At 40.2% G+C, this 16808-nt stretch overlaps 1 protein-coding gene across 1 annotated transcript in view; it reads right to left on the bottom strand.

The window, feature by feature from the left end:
* Nucleotides 1-16808, bottom strand: part of SORCS3 (sortilin related VPS10 domain containing receptor 3) — a 399928-nt gene that overhangs the window by 108763 nt on the left and 274357 nt on the right. Inside the window, exons 6-7 of the mRNA XM_081912026.1 lie at nt 10802-10866; nt 2071-2189 (exon numbers count right to left, since the gene is read on the bottom strand). Of these exons, the coding sequence (XP_081768152.1) occupies nt 2071-2189; nt 10802-10866 (184 nt within the window). The remainder of the gene's footprint in view (nt 1-2070; nt 2190-10801; nt 10867-16808) is intronic.

The raw sequence follows: 16808 nt of genomic DNA, 5'->3' as shown, positions 1-16808 counted from the left end.
CCTTTATAAGCACTGAAATACAGAAAACAAAAAGCCAAACCCCTTAGTTGTACTGTCAGACCTCCCAACGTTCTCTGTTTTCAAGTGACTGATCCACTTTTGCTTTCAAATATGACTTACTCTTTAACTCTTTGTGCCAGCCACATGCTATATCCAAAGGTGCTACTTTTAAAATCCTCTAACTATTTGATCCTGCTGCCTTCAGCTCTGCTGACTCTAATTAATGGTAAAGAACTTCTGTCTGCCCAGCACTCTTGACTCTCTTGCACACGGTTCATGCCAATAGCACACAGATTCTCATATCTTAGTCTCCTGCTTTTCACTAGTCATTCCTTTCCTTGACCCCTTTCTCTTCTTCAGCTAGATGCATATTTCACCTACACCTCTCTCGAGTTCCTGTATTTCATTACTGGACATACTTTTCCCTTCCTTTAATCTATCTGCTTCTAGAATCCCTGCTTCTTAGCTTTCTTTTCAAAAGAAACTTCTTCCCATCCAGCTGCCAGTCCCTCATCATTCCCTACCCAGCTCTTTCTGAGTCACAGGCAGCTCTTCCCCTTCCCTCACAGAAACACTCCGTGGCTGACAACTTCATTATTGGATCAGCTGAACTTTCATAGACTACAGGCAAAACAATTGATATTAGAAAATTAACCCTAAAACCCTTTAGTCCATTGCTGTACCATCTTACCAGCTATTAAGAACTGATGTAGACAAATTGCTAAGTTTTCCTAGCTAAAACTTAAAAAGAAAAAGGTTTATGGAGCAACAACTATTGACAGAGCACTATCCTGGAAGGCAAAAATTCAGAAGTCTCTCTCAGTGCTCTTATTTCCCCAATAATTTCCCATGCTAATTATTTCCCAACAAATTCTGACTTTTACAGCCACCAAGTAGAACTAGGTTGCCTGATAGATCCATCCAACAAGTATCAGAACATACCCACCATAAACTTACTGACTATATATATATATATATATACACATTTATGAGACTGCTTAATAAAAACTATAATCTGTGTGCTTACTGATCCAGCTATGCAAAGTATCTGATCCAAAGAATGAAGAGTCCATTGCCCAATCAAGACTTAGTGAATCTCAAATCTCAAAAATCAGGGACGAAGAAAACAAGTGTTCATTCCATATTTTGGCAACTGTTACTTTACAACGGGTCATAGAATCATAGAGTTAGAAGGGCCCCTGAGAATAATCTAGTTCAACCCTTGCAATGCAGGAATATGCAGCTATCCCATGTGGGGATCAAACTTGCAACCTTGACATTACCAGCACCCAACAATGAAGGACCAGTAGAGCCAAAACAGGAACTTGTGAAAGAAAAATTGAGATGGATAAACCTATGAAAGGAGTGAAGAGCTGAATAATAAAGCAAGGCAAACAAATGAACTGGAATTTTCAAGAAAAAGTGATGCCAAGACAGACCAACAGATGCACAAAGAAACAGGATTGAAAGTCATTAGAGTGACAGAGAGAAAAGCAAAGATCACAGAAAAGAAGAACTGAATACAAAGGTGACAGGCAGGAGCCTATATTCTAAGTGGATAAAGGAATGTAACGAGCTACATTTCTAAACTGTCAGTCAAATTAATAACAGCATCTACAGTCTGAATTTCCTTAGGTTCTTCCATTTGAAGGTCTAAAAAAATTCAATTTACAATGGCAAGTGAATTTCATTATAATCAGGGTGCAAACTTTTACCATTAGTGCCTGGCAGGTAAAAGGTAAAACTGTTTTCCTTGAAGTAGAATGAATTGATTCAAATTACAATTCAATGGTTTACAAAAAGAAAAAACCTTCAGCATAAATATCTGGCAGAATCAGGCATAGAGGGTAGATGCAGATTAACATTTAAAGGTCCCGAAAGACATCCCTGCCCTTAGACCAATATCAAACATAAAATCTGTAAAACCATTTCCATGTTTGCATATTTTCTGTTCAACTAAGTTTTTTCCAAAAAATAGTGCTTGGCATGGAAAACAAAACTCACAAAGGAGTTGATATTGTGCATGCAACTTCAGCGTGATCTGCAAATTTGGATTCTACAAACCCATACCTGAATGAAAATGTACTCATCCTGGACGACGAGAGAGCTTGTGTCAATAGAGTGTAAAAAAGGTCCGCTTTTCGTAGTCTCTGAACATTCTTGAATCCTACAGGTTATATAATGGGCATCTGTAATGGGAATAAGAAGAAGGTATGTTAAAATATTTTCTGATAGTTTTGTATGAGTTGATGTTAAGCAAACACTCAGACGAGAGAATCTGACTCATCTTTCACCACCAACAGCCTTGAGTTCAAAACCTTATATGCACAGCCCAGGAATCCTCCCTGCTGAACTATGAGCATTATTTGGAAAACAAAGACGTTTCCCAATATATTTCTTTGCCTACATTCCCTGGAATGTAGATTCTTGTAGCCTGCTATCCTAGATCCCTATCAACTATGGCTTTCCTACGACCCCCTATTACTTGCTTTCTGGGCTACTATTCCTGTTCCAGATACATATAATCCAGTTCCAGTCTACCTGTCCAGCATCTTTCATCATACTCCTGGACTTCATGCTGCCATTATAATCGACCTACATGAACGGGTTCCTTTGCCACATTTTTCTTATACTCCACAAGGCCTTGGGTATATTTGTTACTAAAAATGCATGATAGGAAACAGTTCAAGAAATGATTAATAAATGGCCTCAGCATTGCTTACACCTAGGCAATATGTAAATACCTGGGCCATGTCCATGTAAATGTCCTGGTCCATGAAGGCAGCCCTATTTAGGGAAGCTTTTAATGTTTGATGCATTACTGTATTTTAATATTTTGTTGGAAGCTGCCCAGAGTGGCTGGGGAAGCCCAGCCAGATGGGCAGGGTATAAATTATTATTATTATTATTATTATTATTATTATTATTATTATTATTATTATCCAAAGTCCATCCTTCTTAGCTGTATGAAAAGTATCAACTATGACATAAGCAGCAGTAGCTTTCTTTTTGAATGAAAACCTATCTCCTCTTCAGGTAAGTTGGATTCATGTCTTGGATTCATGCATTCATGTATCTATTCAAATCTTAGACAAAACTGGCAAGCTTTGGATTGGTCAGTATCAATATGTGGTGATCGTTCACTAACCATTTCCTATGCCCTGCATTTTGCCACACAGCCTTTCATTTTATCCAACAAGGTAGATAATCGGCGACTACTGTGTACCAAAGCAAACGGTGCACAATAAGCAGGAATGAAAAATAGAGAAGGCAAACAGATGCAAATAAAGTACATGTGTTGACATGACAACCAACTGCTGCCTATTGGGAAATGTGTCATTTTGAATGCATTACACCAATAATTAAATGTATAGAAAAAGGTCACCTGCTTGATATTCACAGAGAGATAAAAGAGGTTCTCTTTATTTGTGACTTTGCTTCTTAGTCTGTCTTATTTATTTTACGAAAGAGTGTGTGTGGAACATAGAAACAAAGCATCTTCAACCCTAGATGAGTTTAGATATAAAACGTAGGTTCAATTTTGGTTCTGTTTTGTGGCACAGATATTACAACATGTAGGCCCCCCGAAAATTAAACAAAAATTCTTATGAAAATTAAGGAATAAAAGTAACTTCATCTAATAAATAGCCACATTGTAGAAGGATTCTTTTAGAAAACATAGTGACAAAGTGAAAAGAGATAATGCATTCAGGGCTCAACTAATGAACAACAGTACATGTTTTTTCAACATAAGGAAAAGATCATGGAAAAATACGAAGTGTTGTATTAAATGTAACACACAGCTAAATCCAGTCTCCTCTCCATTCATGCCCCCTATATCTGTTCTGGCAATTTCCCTGTCCAAAGTAGATTTGGGGATGGCCTAGAGTACACAGGGGGACAGATGAGCAGGAGGAAATTTCTTTGCATTCACTCTAACCCTTATACTACTGCTAATATTTTGTTGAATACCACCCCAAGAGTGGGAGTGGTCTTATCCCAGTGCGTAGAAATCCAGGAATGGCAAATCGGATATGTTTAATATAGCTATGCTGAAACAGTTTTTAGAGTTAAAAGAGAAAAGAAGACTGACCCTTGGGAAATCTGAAACTTTCATACTACTGGAACACTTAATACCACAGAAAAATTAATGTTCAGGAAAATAACAAAATACATTGAGCATGCAAGATGTCTGACAGAATTTGAAAACCACTAAACTGAGTTGAAATGATTATGCAGTAAGTGGCAAGTGTCTGGATTCTCCATCTAATATATTTGTTAACAGAGGATGCTGTTGTTGTTGTTTAGTCATGTCCGACTCTTCGTGACCCCATGGACCAGAGCACGCCAGGCATTCCACTACCTCCCGCAGTTTGGTCAGAATCATGTTGGTAGCTTTGAGAACACTGTCCAACCATCTCGTCCTCTGTTGTCCCCTTCTTCTTGTGCCCTCAATCTTTCTCAACACCAGGGTCTTTTCCAGGGAGTCTTCTCTTCTCATGAGGTGGCCAAAGTATTGGAGCCTCAGCTTCAGGATCTGTCCTTCCAGTGAGCACTCAGGGCTGATTTCCTTAAGAATGGATAGGTTTTATCTTATTGGAGTCCATGGGACACTCAAGAGTCTCCTCCAGCACCATAATTCAAAAGCATCCATTCTTTGGCAATCAGCCTTCTTTATGGTCCAGCTCTCACTTCCCTACATCACTACTGGGAAGACCATCACTTTAACTATACAGACATTTGTTGGCAAGATGATATCTCTGCTTTTTAAAATGCTGTCTAGGTTTGTCATTGCTTTTCTCCCAAGAAGCAGGTGTCTTTTAATTTTGTGACTGCTGTCACCATCTGCAGTGATCATGGAGCCCAAGAAAGTAAAATCTCTCACTGCCTTCATTTCTTCCCCTTCTATTTGCCAGGAGGTGATGGGCCCAGTGGCCATGATCTTCTTTTTTTGATGTTGAGCTTCAGCCCATATTTTGCGCTCTCCTCTTTCACCCTCATTAAGAGGTTCATTAATTCCTCCTCACTTTCTGCCATCAAGGTTGTGTCATCTGCATATCTGAGGTTGTTGATATTTCTTCCGGCAATCTTAATTCCGGCTTGGGATTCATCCAGTCCAGCCTTTCACATGATTAATTTGAAAGAGGATACAAGACTTTATTTCAACCAGGGACACCTTATTTTTGGAATGTTGATAATTTTCACAGTGTCTAATATTAGAACTATACTAGTTTATCATCACCAAATCCTTTCTCCCTCTTCCTTATCATCCCAGCATTGTGATGAATGGCTGTACTCTTGGTTTGATCAACTTAACCTGAGGAGATCAGGTTATATCTACAGTCTACAAAACTCCTCCCTCCCTCCCTCTCTCAAACAATCTGTAGGATTGTATGTCAGTATATTCAGTTTCCTGGTGAAAAGCCATTCCACACAGTTCTCATTTATGAATTCTTGGCCATGAACTGCAGATTAAGTCATCCCCTTGCTGCAGTTGCCTGTAGTTAAAATTTTAACTGCTTAGTCTTCTGAGTTTATAAAGTCCCAATTGAGGATTGCACCTTACATTTGGGGAACACGTGAGTTTTGATGCACGCTCCTTCACCTCAGGACCACTGGCCAAGGCAAGTTTTCAGGCAAGTGAGAAAATGCACAGAATCAAAGGTGCTAACCTTTTTAACCCTTTTGATTGCTCTTGAACTTGAGTAGGGGATGCTACTCTTTCCTATACAGCATGTAAGGTTGAAGCAAGGATAATCTAGTAGCTGTGTGTCCTGTTGGGGGTTGCACAATGCAATCATTGATTCAAAGGCCACATGGGATGTAACCACACATTTTGTGATGGGCAAATAAACTCCTCTCAGCTTGAATTGGAATCAAGTTGGCAACTGGAGCATAATTGGACAAATATCTTTTTGCAGGGGGGTGGAGGTTGGATTTCAAGCATTCTTGACTTGTACATTTTCAGTGACAACATTCATATTCTCGTGATACTTTTCTAAGCCATATTCATGTTGCTATAATTCCACTTGGTAAACGCACTGTGGGAATGGGGGAAAGCAATGTGTTGCCTATTGCCTACAGCTTGTTCGTTCAGCACCAAGCTGTGAGACTTCTCTCTTCACCCCATGAACAAGCAAAGGCAGCAGGGCAGCAACCACTGAACAAAACACACAAGATCCTTTTCTCGTGCAAAGTGAAAGGAGCTTTGAACACTTCCTTCCCACATACAGGCTCTCCCCCCACAAACACTCCCCCCTTTTATCTAGACTGCGGTGTGGTCCAAAGGAACATGATGCCAAGTCGTAGCAGATCTTGCCAGGCTACAGTGCATGCACAGCCTTAGAACCACATGCCCTCCTCCTCGAGTTCCATGAAGGAAGAAAAGAGAGGTATGAATGTAAGAAAATAAGACAAAAATCAATTGCCCAACTGACCTCCCCACACCCCAAACCAGGCTGTAAATGAATAATGCATTTCTAATTATTATGATGCCAAGTGTATGTGGTTTTTTTCCTGTGAATGATGTTCCCATCTTTAAAACATCTAGTCCAGCCTTCCCCAACCTAGTGCCCTTCTGATTTGTCCCACCCTAAGGGGTTAGTAACCAATGCCAGAGTATAGGTGTTATCAGTGGTTGTTGGCTGCAAGAATGACAAATGCAGGCTGAGCAAGCACATAATCATCCTATTTTCAGTCTAAATTACAAGCACAGGAATAATTCCCAGGCTACAAAACTCACTCCTCTGATTTCACTGAGGCATTACAAGCTGGGGGAAATTCTTTTTCCAGCCTATTGTGTTGAACCGAAGAGGCATCGCACTATACACCTCTGTTCTTAAAAAGTTAACCTTTTGAGGTGAAAAGCTGAAGGCAGAGTTCAATTGTCAAACTTTAATTTGAGTTGGGTCTGAACAGGCTATCAGCCCAGGAATAATCATTTAATGCCACAACTCAGGCCATCTTCCTAACATGCAAGAATCTGAAGGGTGTGTGTGTGTGTGTGTGTGTGTGTGTGTGTTGTAACCATGGTGTTTCTCCACACAAACAGAAAAATTATTGCTCCAAATTATTCATATGAATTCAAATTCAAAGTACCTTTCAAAAAACATGCTTAAAGGCAACCATTTCAATTTTATGCTTTGTATGAAAAGATACAAAGCTTCTGCTAGGGATCTTGACGGACAAAAGGAATTCACTAACTGCATATCATCTGTTCAAGTATTTGGCTCCTTATTTTTGCTGAAACAAAACTGATCCAGCTAGTCATCTGGAATTGAAACTTCTTATTTAAGAAATGTCTGCCACCATAGTATCACACACCAGTTCAAGGAAGCTCTCAGTTGTTTCTAAAACATTTCACAATCAGCTATTGGGTGGTGGGGGAGAGAAGAATATACTCCACAACAGGGAGATCACAAGGTTGTTTACTAGCAATACTGTGTGTCATGTGCATCAAAAATTCCTTCAACCTGGGATGCTGCCCTTGCAGTGCTGTAATTGAAAGGATGGGAAGCTTTGCGCACTCTAGGAAGATCTCACAGACACTGTAGCCCAAGGGGCTGAGGCTTACAAGAGTGTGTTTAGAGAAGTATTTGGACCCTGTGTTCCTAATCATTTCTCAGGAGAACAGCAGTGTCTGAATATAGAATTGAACTAGGAGGAAATGAGTGGAGTCGAAGTGAGGGGAATTATGAGTGTGCCAAGCATAATATGAAATTGTTTTATAGGTGTTTTTAATTGTTAAATTGTTTTGAAATGTTTCCTAGGAATCTATTAATAAATGGAATGGAATCAATTGATCAGTCAATCTGAATTGAGAGGGGATGAAGATTTGCAAACCCTAACTGCACCAGAAGTCTCATTTAGTTATCCAGCTATGTCAGTTGTCCATTTTCAACAGTTGCCCTCCTAACTACAAGAAGAAAGCAAGAATTCATGCATTCATTGTAACAGGTGGGATGGCATTCTGGTGTGAGCTTTGTAAATCTCTAAATCCTGGCAGAACAAACTTTCAAAGAGAGTCATATGTATAGATGAAAAGTCATTATGGAAGCGTAAAGATAAAATCAGAGGTTCTCACAGATTTGATCAGTTAGAGGCCTCACACTGGTTAGGGAAAAATTTAGCACAAGCTTCACTGACATTTAGAAGTGAATGCAATTTTATGTTTTGGGTTTGAATTTTTAATGTTTATGTGCCATTAAAAATGAAAATTACATTTCAGGATGTTGAATAGCAAAACAAAGCATCTTTCTGAGGTGTTTTGTGGAGGGAGTTCTCCATATGGAGAATCATTTTCACAGATGCAACTGTAGTTCTTTTGCCCATTACAATACTCCAGGCACAACAGATCTAACTCATGGATTTTTAAAACAATGATAGTACTGAAGTATTGAGAATAATTCAAACTGATTTAACATGTTTAAACCAGACCACACTTTCAATTACAATATTGGGATAAATAACCACTTTTATGGGTGAGTGCTTTTTCTTCCTGCTGACTGAAAAAATCAAAGTCAATTGATCAATACCAGAGAAAACCCCTAAGTCCTTGAGAATACAAGGATTTTCCCAAAGCATGAAATGGCAAATACCACTTCCTAGGCTAATTGCACATGACACTATTTCCTCTTGAGATGGAGAGCAGGCTGGTGCTCACCCCAAACATGAATTTGGTCCTAAGAGCAACCAAAAGGCTGGAAAGGATAATACTGGCCTCATTACAATACTCCAGGCACAACAGATCTAACTCATGGATTTTTAAAACAATGATAGTACTGAAGTATTGAGAATAATTCAAACTGATTTAACATGTTTAAACCAGACCACACTTTCAATTACAATATTGGGATAAATAACCACTTTTATGGGTGAGTGCTTTTTCTTCCTGCTGACTGAAAAAATCAAAGTCAATTGATCAATACCAGAGAAAACCCCTAAGTCCTTGAGAATACAAGGATTTTCCCAAAGCATGAAATGGCAAATACCACTTCCTAGGCTAATTGCACATGACACTATTTCCTCTTGAGATGGAGAGCAGGCTGGTGCTCACCCCAAACATGAATTTGGTCCTAAGAGCAACCAAAAGGCTGGAAAGGATAATACTGGCCTCATTTTTCACTGACTATCATGGTGGTTGTGACTCAGCTTCTATGCTGTTGTGCAGAAAAAAACTTGGCAACTAACATTGTGCTTTACTTGCTGCTGGTCTTTAACAGAGCCCTTTGCCACCTGCAGTTCCACAAAATGAGCCTCTTGTGGGGGTTGCCTTGGGTGAGGATGATGGGGTAGGTGGTGGAGGAAAGCAGATTGTGTGAGCAGAATCCAGGAGCAAGGTCTACTCTTTACAGACTGTGCTTTCTTCAGTCATGCACACAAGAATTCAACTGGGGCACTTGCAGGATCAATCCCCTTCCCTGTGTGGAATTTATGTCCAATCCTTCATTTCTTCAGAACCACGTGGAATGAAAAAGTCTGTGCAATCGCGAGAATCGCTGTTGTTATGTAACTGAAACCTCGCAGGGGTGAGTTTAGAATGGGGGGGGGAGAGAGAGAGATTGGAGAAAGAGTTCAGTGCCTTCAGGTTCTCCTCAAATTCTCCTCCTGAAGCTGCTTTGCTAAAAAGAAAAATATCACCAAGGAACCAATAAGTGTGTTCCAATGGCTTGCGTTGTTGCCATACAAGACGGAAAGCAAATAAGGCCTTTGCTCAAAAAGATGGATGGCCAAAACAATACAGAAATCAGTAGTTTCTAGAAATGCCATATTGAAAGGAGCAAATACTGGTACTCCAGCTATAACTGTATCAGTAATATAGCCTGGTGGCATATTCTGAAAATGAAGGAAGATGGTGCAGGTAACAGCAGGGAAGGAGGAGACCGGCTCCCTGGCCCAGGAACACAGATGATAGATAGATAGATAGATAGATAGATAGATAGATAGATAGATGATAGATAGATAGATAGATAGATAGATGATAGATAGATAGATGATAGATGATAGAGATAGATAGATAGATAGATGATAGATGATAGATAGATAGATAGATAGATAGATAGATAGATAGATAGATAGATTATAGATAGATGATAGATGATAGATAGATGATAGATATAGATGATAGATAGATAAATAAATAGATGATAGATAGATGATAGATAGATGATAGATAGATAGATAGATAGATAGATAGATAGATAGATAGATAGATAGATAGATAGATAGATAGATGATAGATAGACGTAGATGATAGATAGATATAGACGTAGATAGACAGAGGCAACCCCCGATTTGCATGTGGGTTACGTTTGGGGTCATTGCATGCTTGCGTGAAATAGTGTGGAATTGAAACACCCCATTCTGCCCCCGCCCTGTCCCTGCCCCACTCTGTCCCACCCTTATAGTGACATCTTTTGTGAAGTTTCCAGGTCACTTCCAGGTTCATTGTGGGATCACACACATATTGGTTACACCTAAAATAGGGGTGGCCTATAGATTGTTGGCAGGGAGCTTTATTGGCCATATGTGCATTCACAATATCCCAAGCACAAGTTTTCAGTCCTGGCCAAAGAGTTTTACTCTTGCTTTCTTTCTGAGTTTAGCTGTTGTTTTTCTCCAGGAATGAAACTTGTACTCTTGGTTCCCCTTGGAGTTTAAGGATAGAAACACTCAGCAAATTGAGCCTGGCGACCCACATCTTCCCTATCAATTAGAATGCAAATCAAGAACCCAAAACAACCCAAATGAAAATGCAGTTTCTCCCTCTCTGACTTTATAGATTCGGTGCAGAGACACTCACGTCCATCTGTCGTGCGAGCCTCCATGTGTACAAGGTCAGGCTCCTTGTCCAAACCCGTGACGGACCTGGGAGAGAAGAAGAAGAAGAAGAAGAGAAACAAATCAATCTGAAAGGCAGAATGCTGTAATAGAAAGCAGAGGTCAAGGCAGATAGGAAATGAAGAGGAGAAAAGCAGCTGGCTTCTTCCCATTTGAAACGAGCCACCCTGAGACTTGAATGGATTTAGTGCATGAAACAGCCCCATGAAAGGCAAGGTCCTTGGATTTAATACATAGCCTAGTTCAAAAAGCACAAAGAACAATAATGCCAGAGGCTTTAGATTTAATACCATTTCATCCACCAGGGAGAGGGTCTTGCCTAGAACCTGGCATGGGTTTGGCTACTGCTCACTCATTAAGAATAGATCACTCTTTGTTTATATAAAGCCAATTATTAGATTAGCACAGACCCTCCAGAGCTGCTTCTTTCATTCAGCTGTCACAAATCAGTGTGCAAATGTATCATAGGCAGATGTGAATGTGTGTTTGGGGAAGGGCACATGGTTTGCATGCAGTGGAGGTGAACAAGCTGTGTCTTTCAGCAAACCTCCTTCACTATTGCTGAACTATTTATTGCAGGGCTAACCCTACCATTAGGCAGAGTGGGACAATTGCCTTAGGCAGCAAATGCTGGAGAGTGGGGAGCAGTGGTGATTTGTTGAAGGATAGCCTTCCCTTCACTCGCTAAGTTAGCCTGCTGCCTTCAGGTACAGTCTTCTCCCATCATCAATTTTGAAGTAAGATTCAGGTGTCAGCACAATTAGCTTCTGTACGTGGAAAAAGGGGAACACCATGTTCTTTGTCTCAAATGGTAAAACACCTTGGGTCCTTCCTGATCCATTGAAGAATGGTAATAAGGCAGAATGTTCTTCTAATTGAATTTGCAGCCACCCTGTACTCTTTTGACATATAACTCATTGTTCCCACAAAATGCTCCACTTCTGGCCATTATAGATGTGTCAAATTGGCCTTATTAGTTGTGCATCAATTTGGAGCTGGCTTTAGAAAAAAAATACTAATGATACTTATAATGACACAAAAAGGAGAACTAATGCAAACACTTTATCTAATTATGCCAGAGGGCAATGTTTGTCGGTGGGCATGGGAGTTATTTCCCCTGTATTGTTTTGTGCTCTTTGGTATGCTTCATTTTGTACTAAAACATCAGAATTACTTTTGCTTACATTTGGTGGGGATGGGGCATATGCCCGTCTGTGTGCATTTAAGGTCATGAAACTTGGGACCATTTTAATCATACAATGAGAAAATGAGTTACATTCTACTCCAATGTGCAGCATTCGGGATTTTACAGCTGGCTAAAAGCATGAAGAACATTGTCTGAAGTTTCTCAAAAGGGTTTTTCACATCTATATCAACACACCCACAAGCACTTATAAGGGCTGGGCTCCTTTTCCAGCCCGTTTCAGGCTTTGCCCAAAAGAAGCTCAGGTGAAGGAACCCAAAGGTGGGCAGCATGAATCGTGGTGCTCCATTTCACACAGGGAAAGGAGCTTGCCATGGTGGCAGCCTAGCAGCAAGAGCCAAGCTAACATCCTTCCCAGTTAAAACATTTCTTTTTAATCTGGATTCTGAGAACTACTAGATATTTTGGCTGCTGAATTATTTACTATTGCTTCATGTTGTCTGTTATTTTTGTATCTGTTTTCATTATGCAATACTCTGATCTTATTAAGGAAGTGTGGGATACAAATTATTTTACACAAAATAAGTTCATTCTTTAAACCAAACCTTCACAAGTAAAATCAAGGACACGTCAGGATTCCCCTTTTACATGTATATCCCTGCCCCTCTCTTCTTTCTAGGAATCAAAGTCAGCTTACCTGTGGTTCCCAGAGCATCTCCCATCTAGGCATTGCCCAGTCCCAGACTATGTACACAACATGCCTTTAAAGCACAGTGGTACCTCGGGTTAAGAACTTAATTCATTCTGGACGTCCGTTCTTAACCTGAAACTGTTCTTAACCTGAGGTATCACTTTAACTAATGGGGCCTCCGGCTGCCGCTGCGCCACCGCCACACAATTTCTGTTCTCATCCTGAAGCAAAGTTCTTAACCCAAGGTACTATTTCTGGGTTAGTGGAGTCTGTAACCTGAAGCATCTGTAACTCGAGGTACCAATGTAAAGTTAACACACATTCTTTGAAACCTTGTGGCAAATTGTAGCTCTGTAAGGGACGCGGGTGGTGCTGTGGTCTAAACCACTGAGCCGCTTATGCTTGCCAATCAGAAGGTCAGCGGTTTGAATCCCCGCGGCGGGGTGAGCTCCCGTTGCTCGGTTCCAGCTCCTGCCAACCTAGCGGTTCCTAAGCATGCCAAAAAAAGTGCAAGTAGATAAATAGGTACCACTCCGGCAGGAAGGTAAATGGCATTTCCGTGCACTGCTCTGGTTTCACCAGAAGCTTGGTCATGCTGGCCACATGACCCAGAAAAACTGTCTGCGGACAAACGCAGGCTCCCTTGGCCAATAAAGCAAGATGAGCGCAGCAACCCCAGAATCGTTCGTGACTGGACTTAACTGTCAGGCGTCCATTACCTTTACCTTTTTAAGGGTAAAGTACAGTTCCCAAGGGGGTTTTGTTTGTTTTTTGTGAGGGGTGCCTTAATTGTGTTATAAATGTGTGGCCTGGATGCAGACCCAAGCCTGCTTAGCAGCAGCAAAGTAAAAGATCCCTTTGCCTTCAGACCACTTGCATAAATGGCTATTTCTTGAAAACCTTCCTAATTCCCAAACTGCACATTTCTGAAGAATCAGATATTTTCCACAGCACAAGGTGTGTTGTTTGTTTCTCCCTCTGGGCTCGTATTGCTTCCAGTGGGCTCAATGTTTTCACATACTCTGCAAAAGCCTGACCTGCACAAGCTTTTCAATCAAACGTGTTTGCAAACCACCCTTAACAGTTTTCTTCATTTCTTTATAATAAATAATGTATATGGCATCATGTAGCCTCTAAGGGTTTAAGTCTTTTTAAAAGTACACATTTAACAGAAGTGTATTCCTTGCACACAGACATACACATCTTGCAGAACAGGTGTGAAGAGGAAGAGATTTAGTGGTAGACTTCCTGTAAAAGGAGGAGGGATGAGGATAGCCATTTTGTGACTGAGCTTTACTCACATCAGACAACATCTGTATCTAGTGCCCACTTGTGTCCACACTGCTCACACATTATTGGATTTTTAAAAATAAAAAATGATTTATCTACCAAAAATATGTATGTCATGCATATAATGCATATACAAGTCAAGCCGCTATATTTCTGCAGGATAATTGTATATTAGTAATACTTATTTTATACAGCGATGTGTATTGCTGCATGTCTCTCTTTATGAGCTGGCTACTTTAGGAACCTGGAATATATACACTTATAATATGCATATGGTATTTTACATATAATAGTGAATATAATATGGAAGAATTGGTTGCCCATTTAGTGGAACTGAGGGAGGGTGGAATAACTTGCTTCTCATTAAGATTAAAAAGCAAGATGTGAATTAGAAAAACAAAAAACAGCTGTGCAGATGAACTCAGTGTCAGGTTTTTCAGGAAATTCCAACCCAGGGAACATCCTCTCTTTGGAATCTCACCAGAGAACTCAACATGTGAGCTCTCCTTATCTGTAGAAAGATGAGGAGATGAGCACCGCTGATGTCACTAAACCTCAAATGTGCTGGATCTGGAATAGGAATTTGCCTAGCTCATAGTGCTTTAATATACTTGTAACAGGTGGCTAGGGATAGAATGATCTATCAATTTTTATTCTCTAAGTTTCTCATTTTTCAATCCTATATTCACTTCTCCACATTTCTGCAGCAATTTTCATTAAAAAAAAAATTGTCATGAAAACTCAGGAGTGATTTTTTCCTAATAAACACATTCTTTTTGAATGCACATTTGGCTAATGTGCACATTTCCGCAAGCAATTTCCCACTAACATGTTTTTCTCATAATAAATTCATTTCTGTAAACATTGTTTGGAGAGCTGCATTGAAAAATTTAGAGAAGTGCAAATTTCGAAGGATGTCTGCGTTTTAGTTGTCATTTCATTTTGGAAAGTATGAATTTGATTTGGCTTTAAATGTGAACTGAGTCTAATTTCTCCCCCATCCCTACTGGTGACAACCAAAAGAATCAAATGGGGAAAGTTCAGCCATTACCAGCCCCCACTAGGGTCTACAAAGTTGAGAATGAGAAAGAGGAAATAGAGAGCAAGAGAACTAATTTGGAGGAGACACTACATCAGATTCCCAGCCCCAAATACACTAAAAACAGAATTGAATTACTGCAGCTAGCTTCAAAAGCAACAATTTCTCCTTTATTTTGAATGACAACTGGGTCATCTTTTTAAATATTTAATGGATTATAAAAAAGCTAGAAGCAATTAGCCTTGAAGATCTTAAATATTATGAGTACTGGAGAAGATGGTAGCAAATATGTATGTTGTTTTCTCAGCAGGACACTATTTAGAGAAAGGCTGGCTGGTCAAGACGGATCATCCTATGGCCAGTAAGATCTGACAACTTCTGGAGTAGGCAGTTTGAGATGGTCTAGTGCTAAGCAAAACTAGTTTTGCCAGCTGTTAAGGTGTTTAAGGCAAAAGGCTGGAGTCAGCCTCTGGGTAAAACCACTAACAATGTCTTCTCCTCGAGCTCCACTGAAATGAATGCAAATAGGGCTCTTTCACTCCTGTTCCTGTTAGACAGAAGAAGAATTTCCCAATGGGCTGCATTCTCTGGAGCAGGCATCTAAACTAATGGCAGAATAAAACTGCTTCCTTAAACAGCCATGCAGATCTGTCTGATGCAGCAGAGCTTGTTTGTGTGGGACAATTGAGCTCCACAAGCCAAAGTTAAGTATGTTTAATGTCAACAAAGGACTTGTGTTACATGCTTACATCTTTCCCACTGACAAGAAAGGATACTTAAAAAGTGCTTCGCTTTGAAGTATGCCCCGTATGATGAGTTCAAGCAGTAGCACAGCTGCCCAGGAAGATCCAAGTCATGTTAAAGCTCGAATGGAATAATTACTGGCAGGGTTTTTCAATTGAAATATATAGCATTCAGCAATTTTTCAGTGGAAATTGTGGATAAAAATGGTGAAACTCTGTAGTGTTAAGCGGTTTTTTTATTATGGTTTTGTGTGTGGATATTGTAGCCTCTATGCTGTGTGTTTCAAAAACTTCTTTTTTTCAGTTTCTGAAGCATCTATACTGTCTTGTTCCTGTGATAGTCAATGCTTTGCTGCTATCAGGGTTCTCCCCCAAGTAGAATTGTTGCAGAATTCCAACAAAAACAGGAGCAGAACAAAAAATATTATGCTTTCTTACCTTCCTTCCCACAGTCTCTCCACCTTAGTAGAATTACTTTGCTTCCCACCCCACTCCATTGTTCCTTGGTCCTCACAAAACTCCTTAGCCAAACGTCCACCCAGGAAAATTGTGCCCACAAGGGAACCAGCCTCCTCACACCTTAAGTAGCCCTTCCCTTACCAGGCACATCTTGCCCCTAAAGGGCTATAGGTGTGTGCCCACACACCACACATACCCAAATAAAATACAGAATAAAAACAGATAAATAAGTAAAACAAAACAGCAAAACAATAACCCCCCCTCCTTCCAGTTGCTGTCGCTTGCATCCATGTCTCTCTCTCTAGGATCGCTTGAGGGGGGCTGCCCCATGGTTTCCTCAGCTCCTCCTGGGACCCTTCCCAGCGTCTTCCTCCTCAGACCAGGCACAGAGCACAGGGTATTCCATGAAAACAACCTCTGGATGGCCAAAAATTCCCCACAACTGCCTTAAGATCTTATCTTAGAATCCAAGCCGTTTTTAAACTTACCAATTAAAACTACTAGTGTAGAAACAATTGTTGTACACACACACACACACACACACACACACTGCATATGATTGTGTGTGTGTGTGTGTGTATTGTTCCTGTGAGATTCAGACAA

Source organism: Podarcis melisellensis (genome assembly GCF_964234715.1).
Source record: "Podarcis melisellensis genome assembly, chromosome: 5".
Classification (NCBI taxonomy): domain Eukaryota; kingdom Metazoa; phylum Chordata; class Lepidosauria; order Squamata; family Lacertidae; genus Podarcis; species Podarcis melisellensis.
Note: the sequence above shows the minus strand (reverse complement) of the source record. Positions and strands in the feature narration are given on the sequence as shown.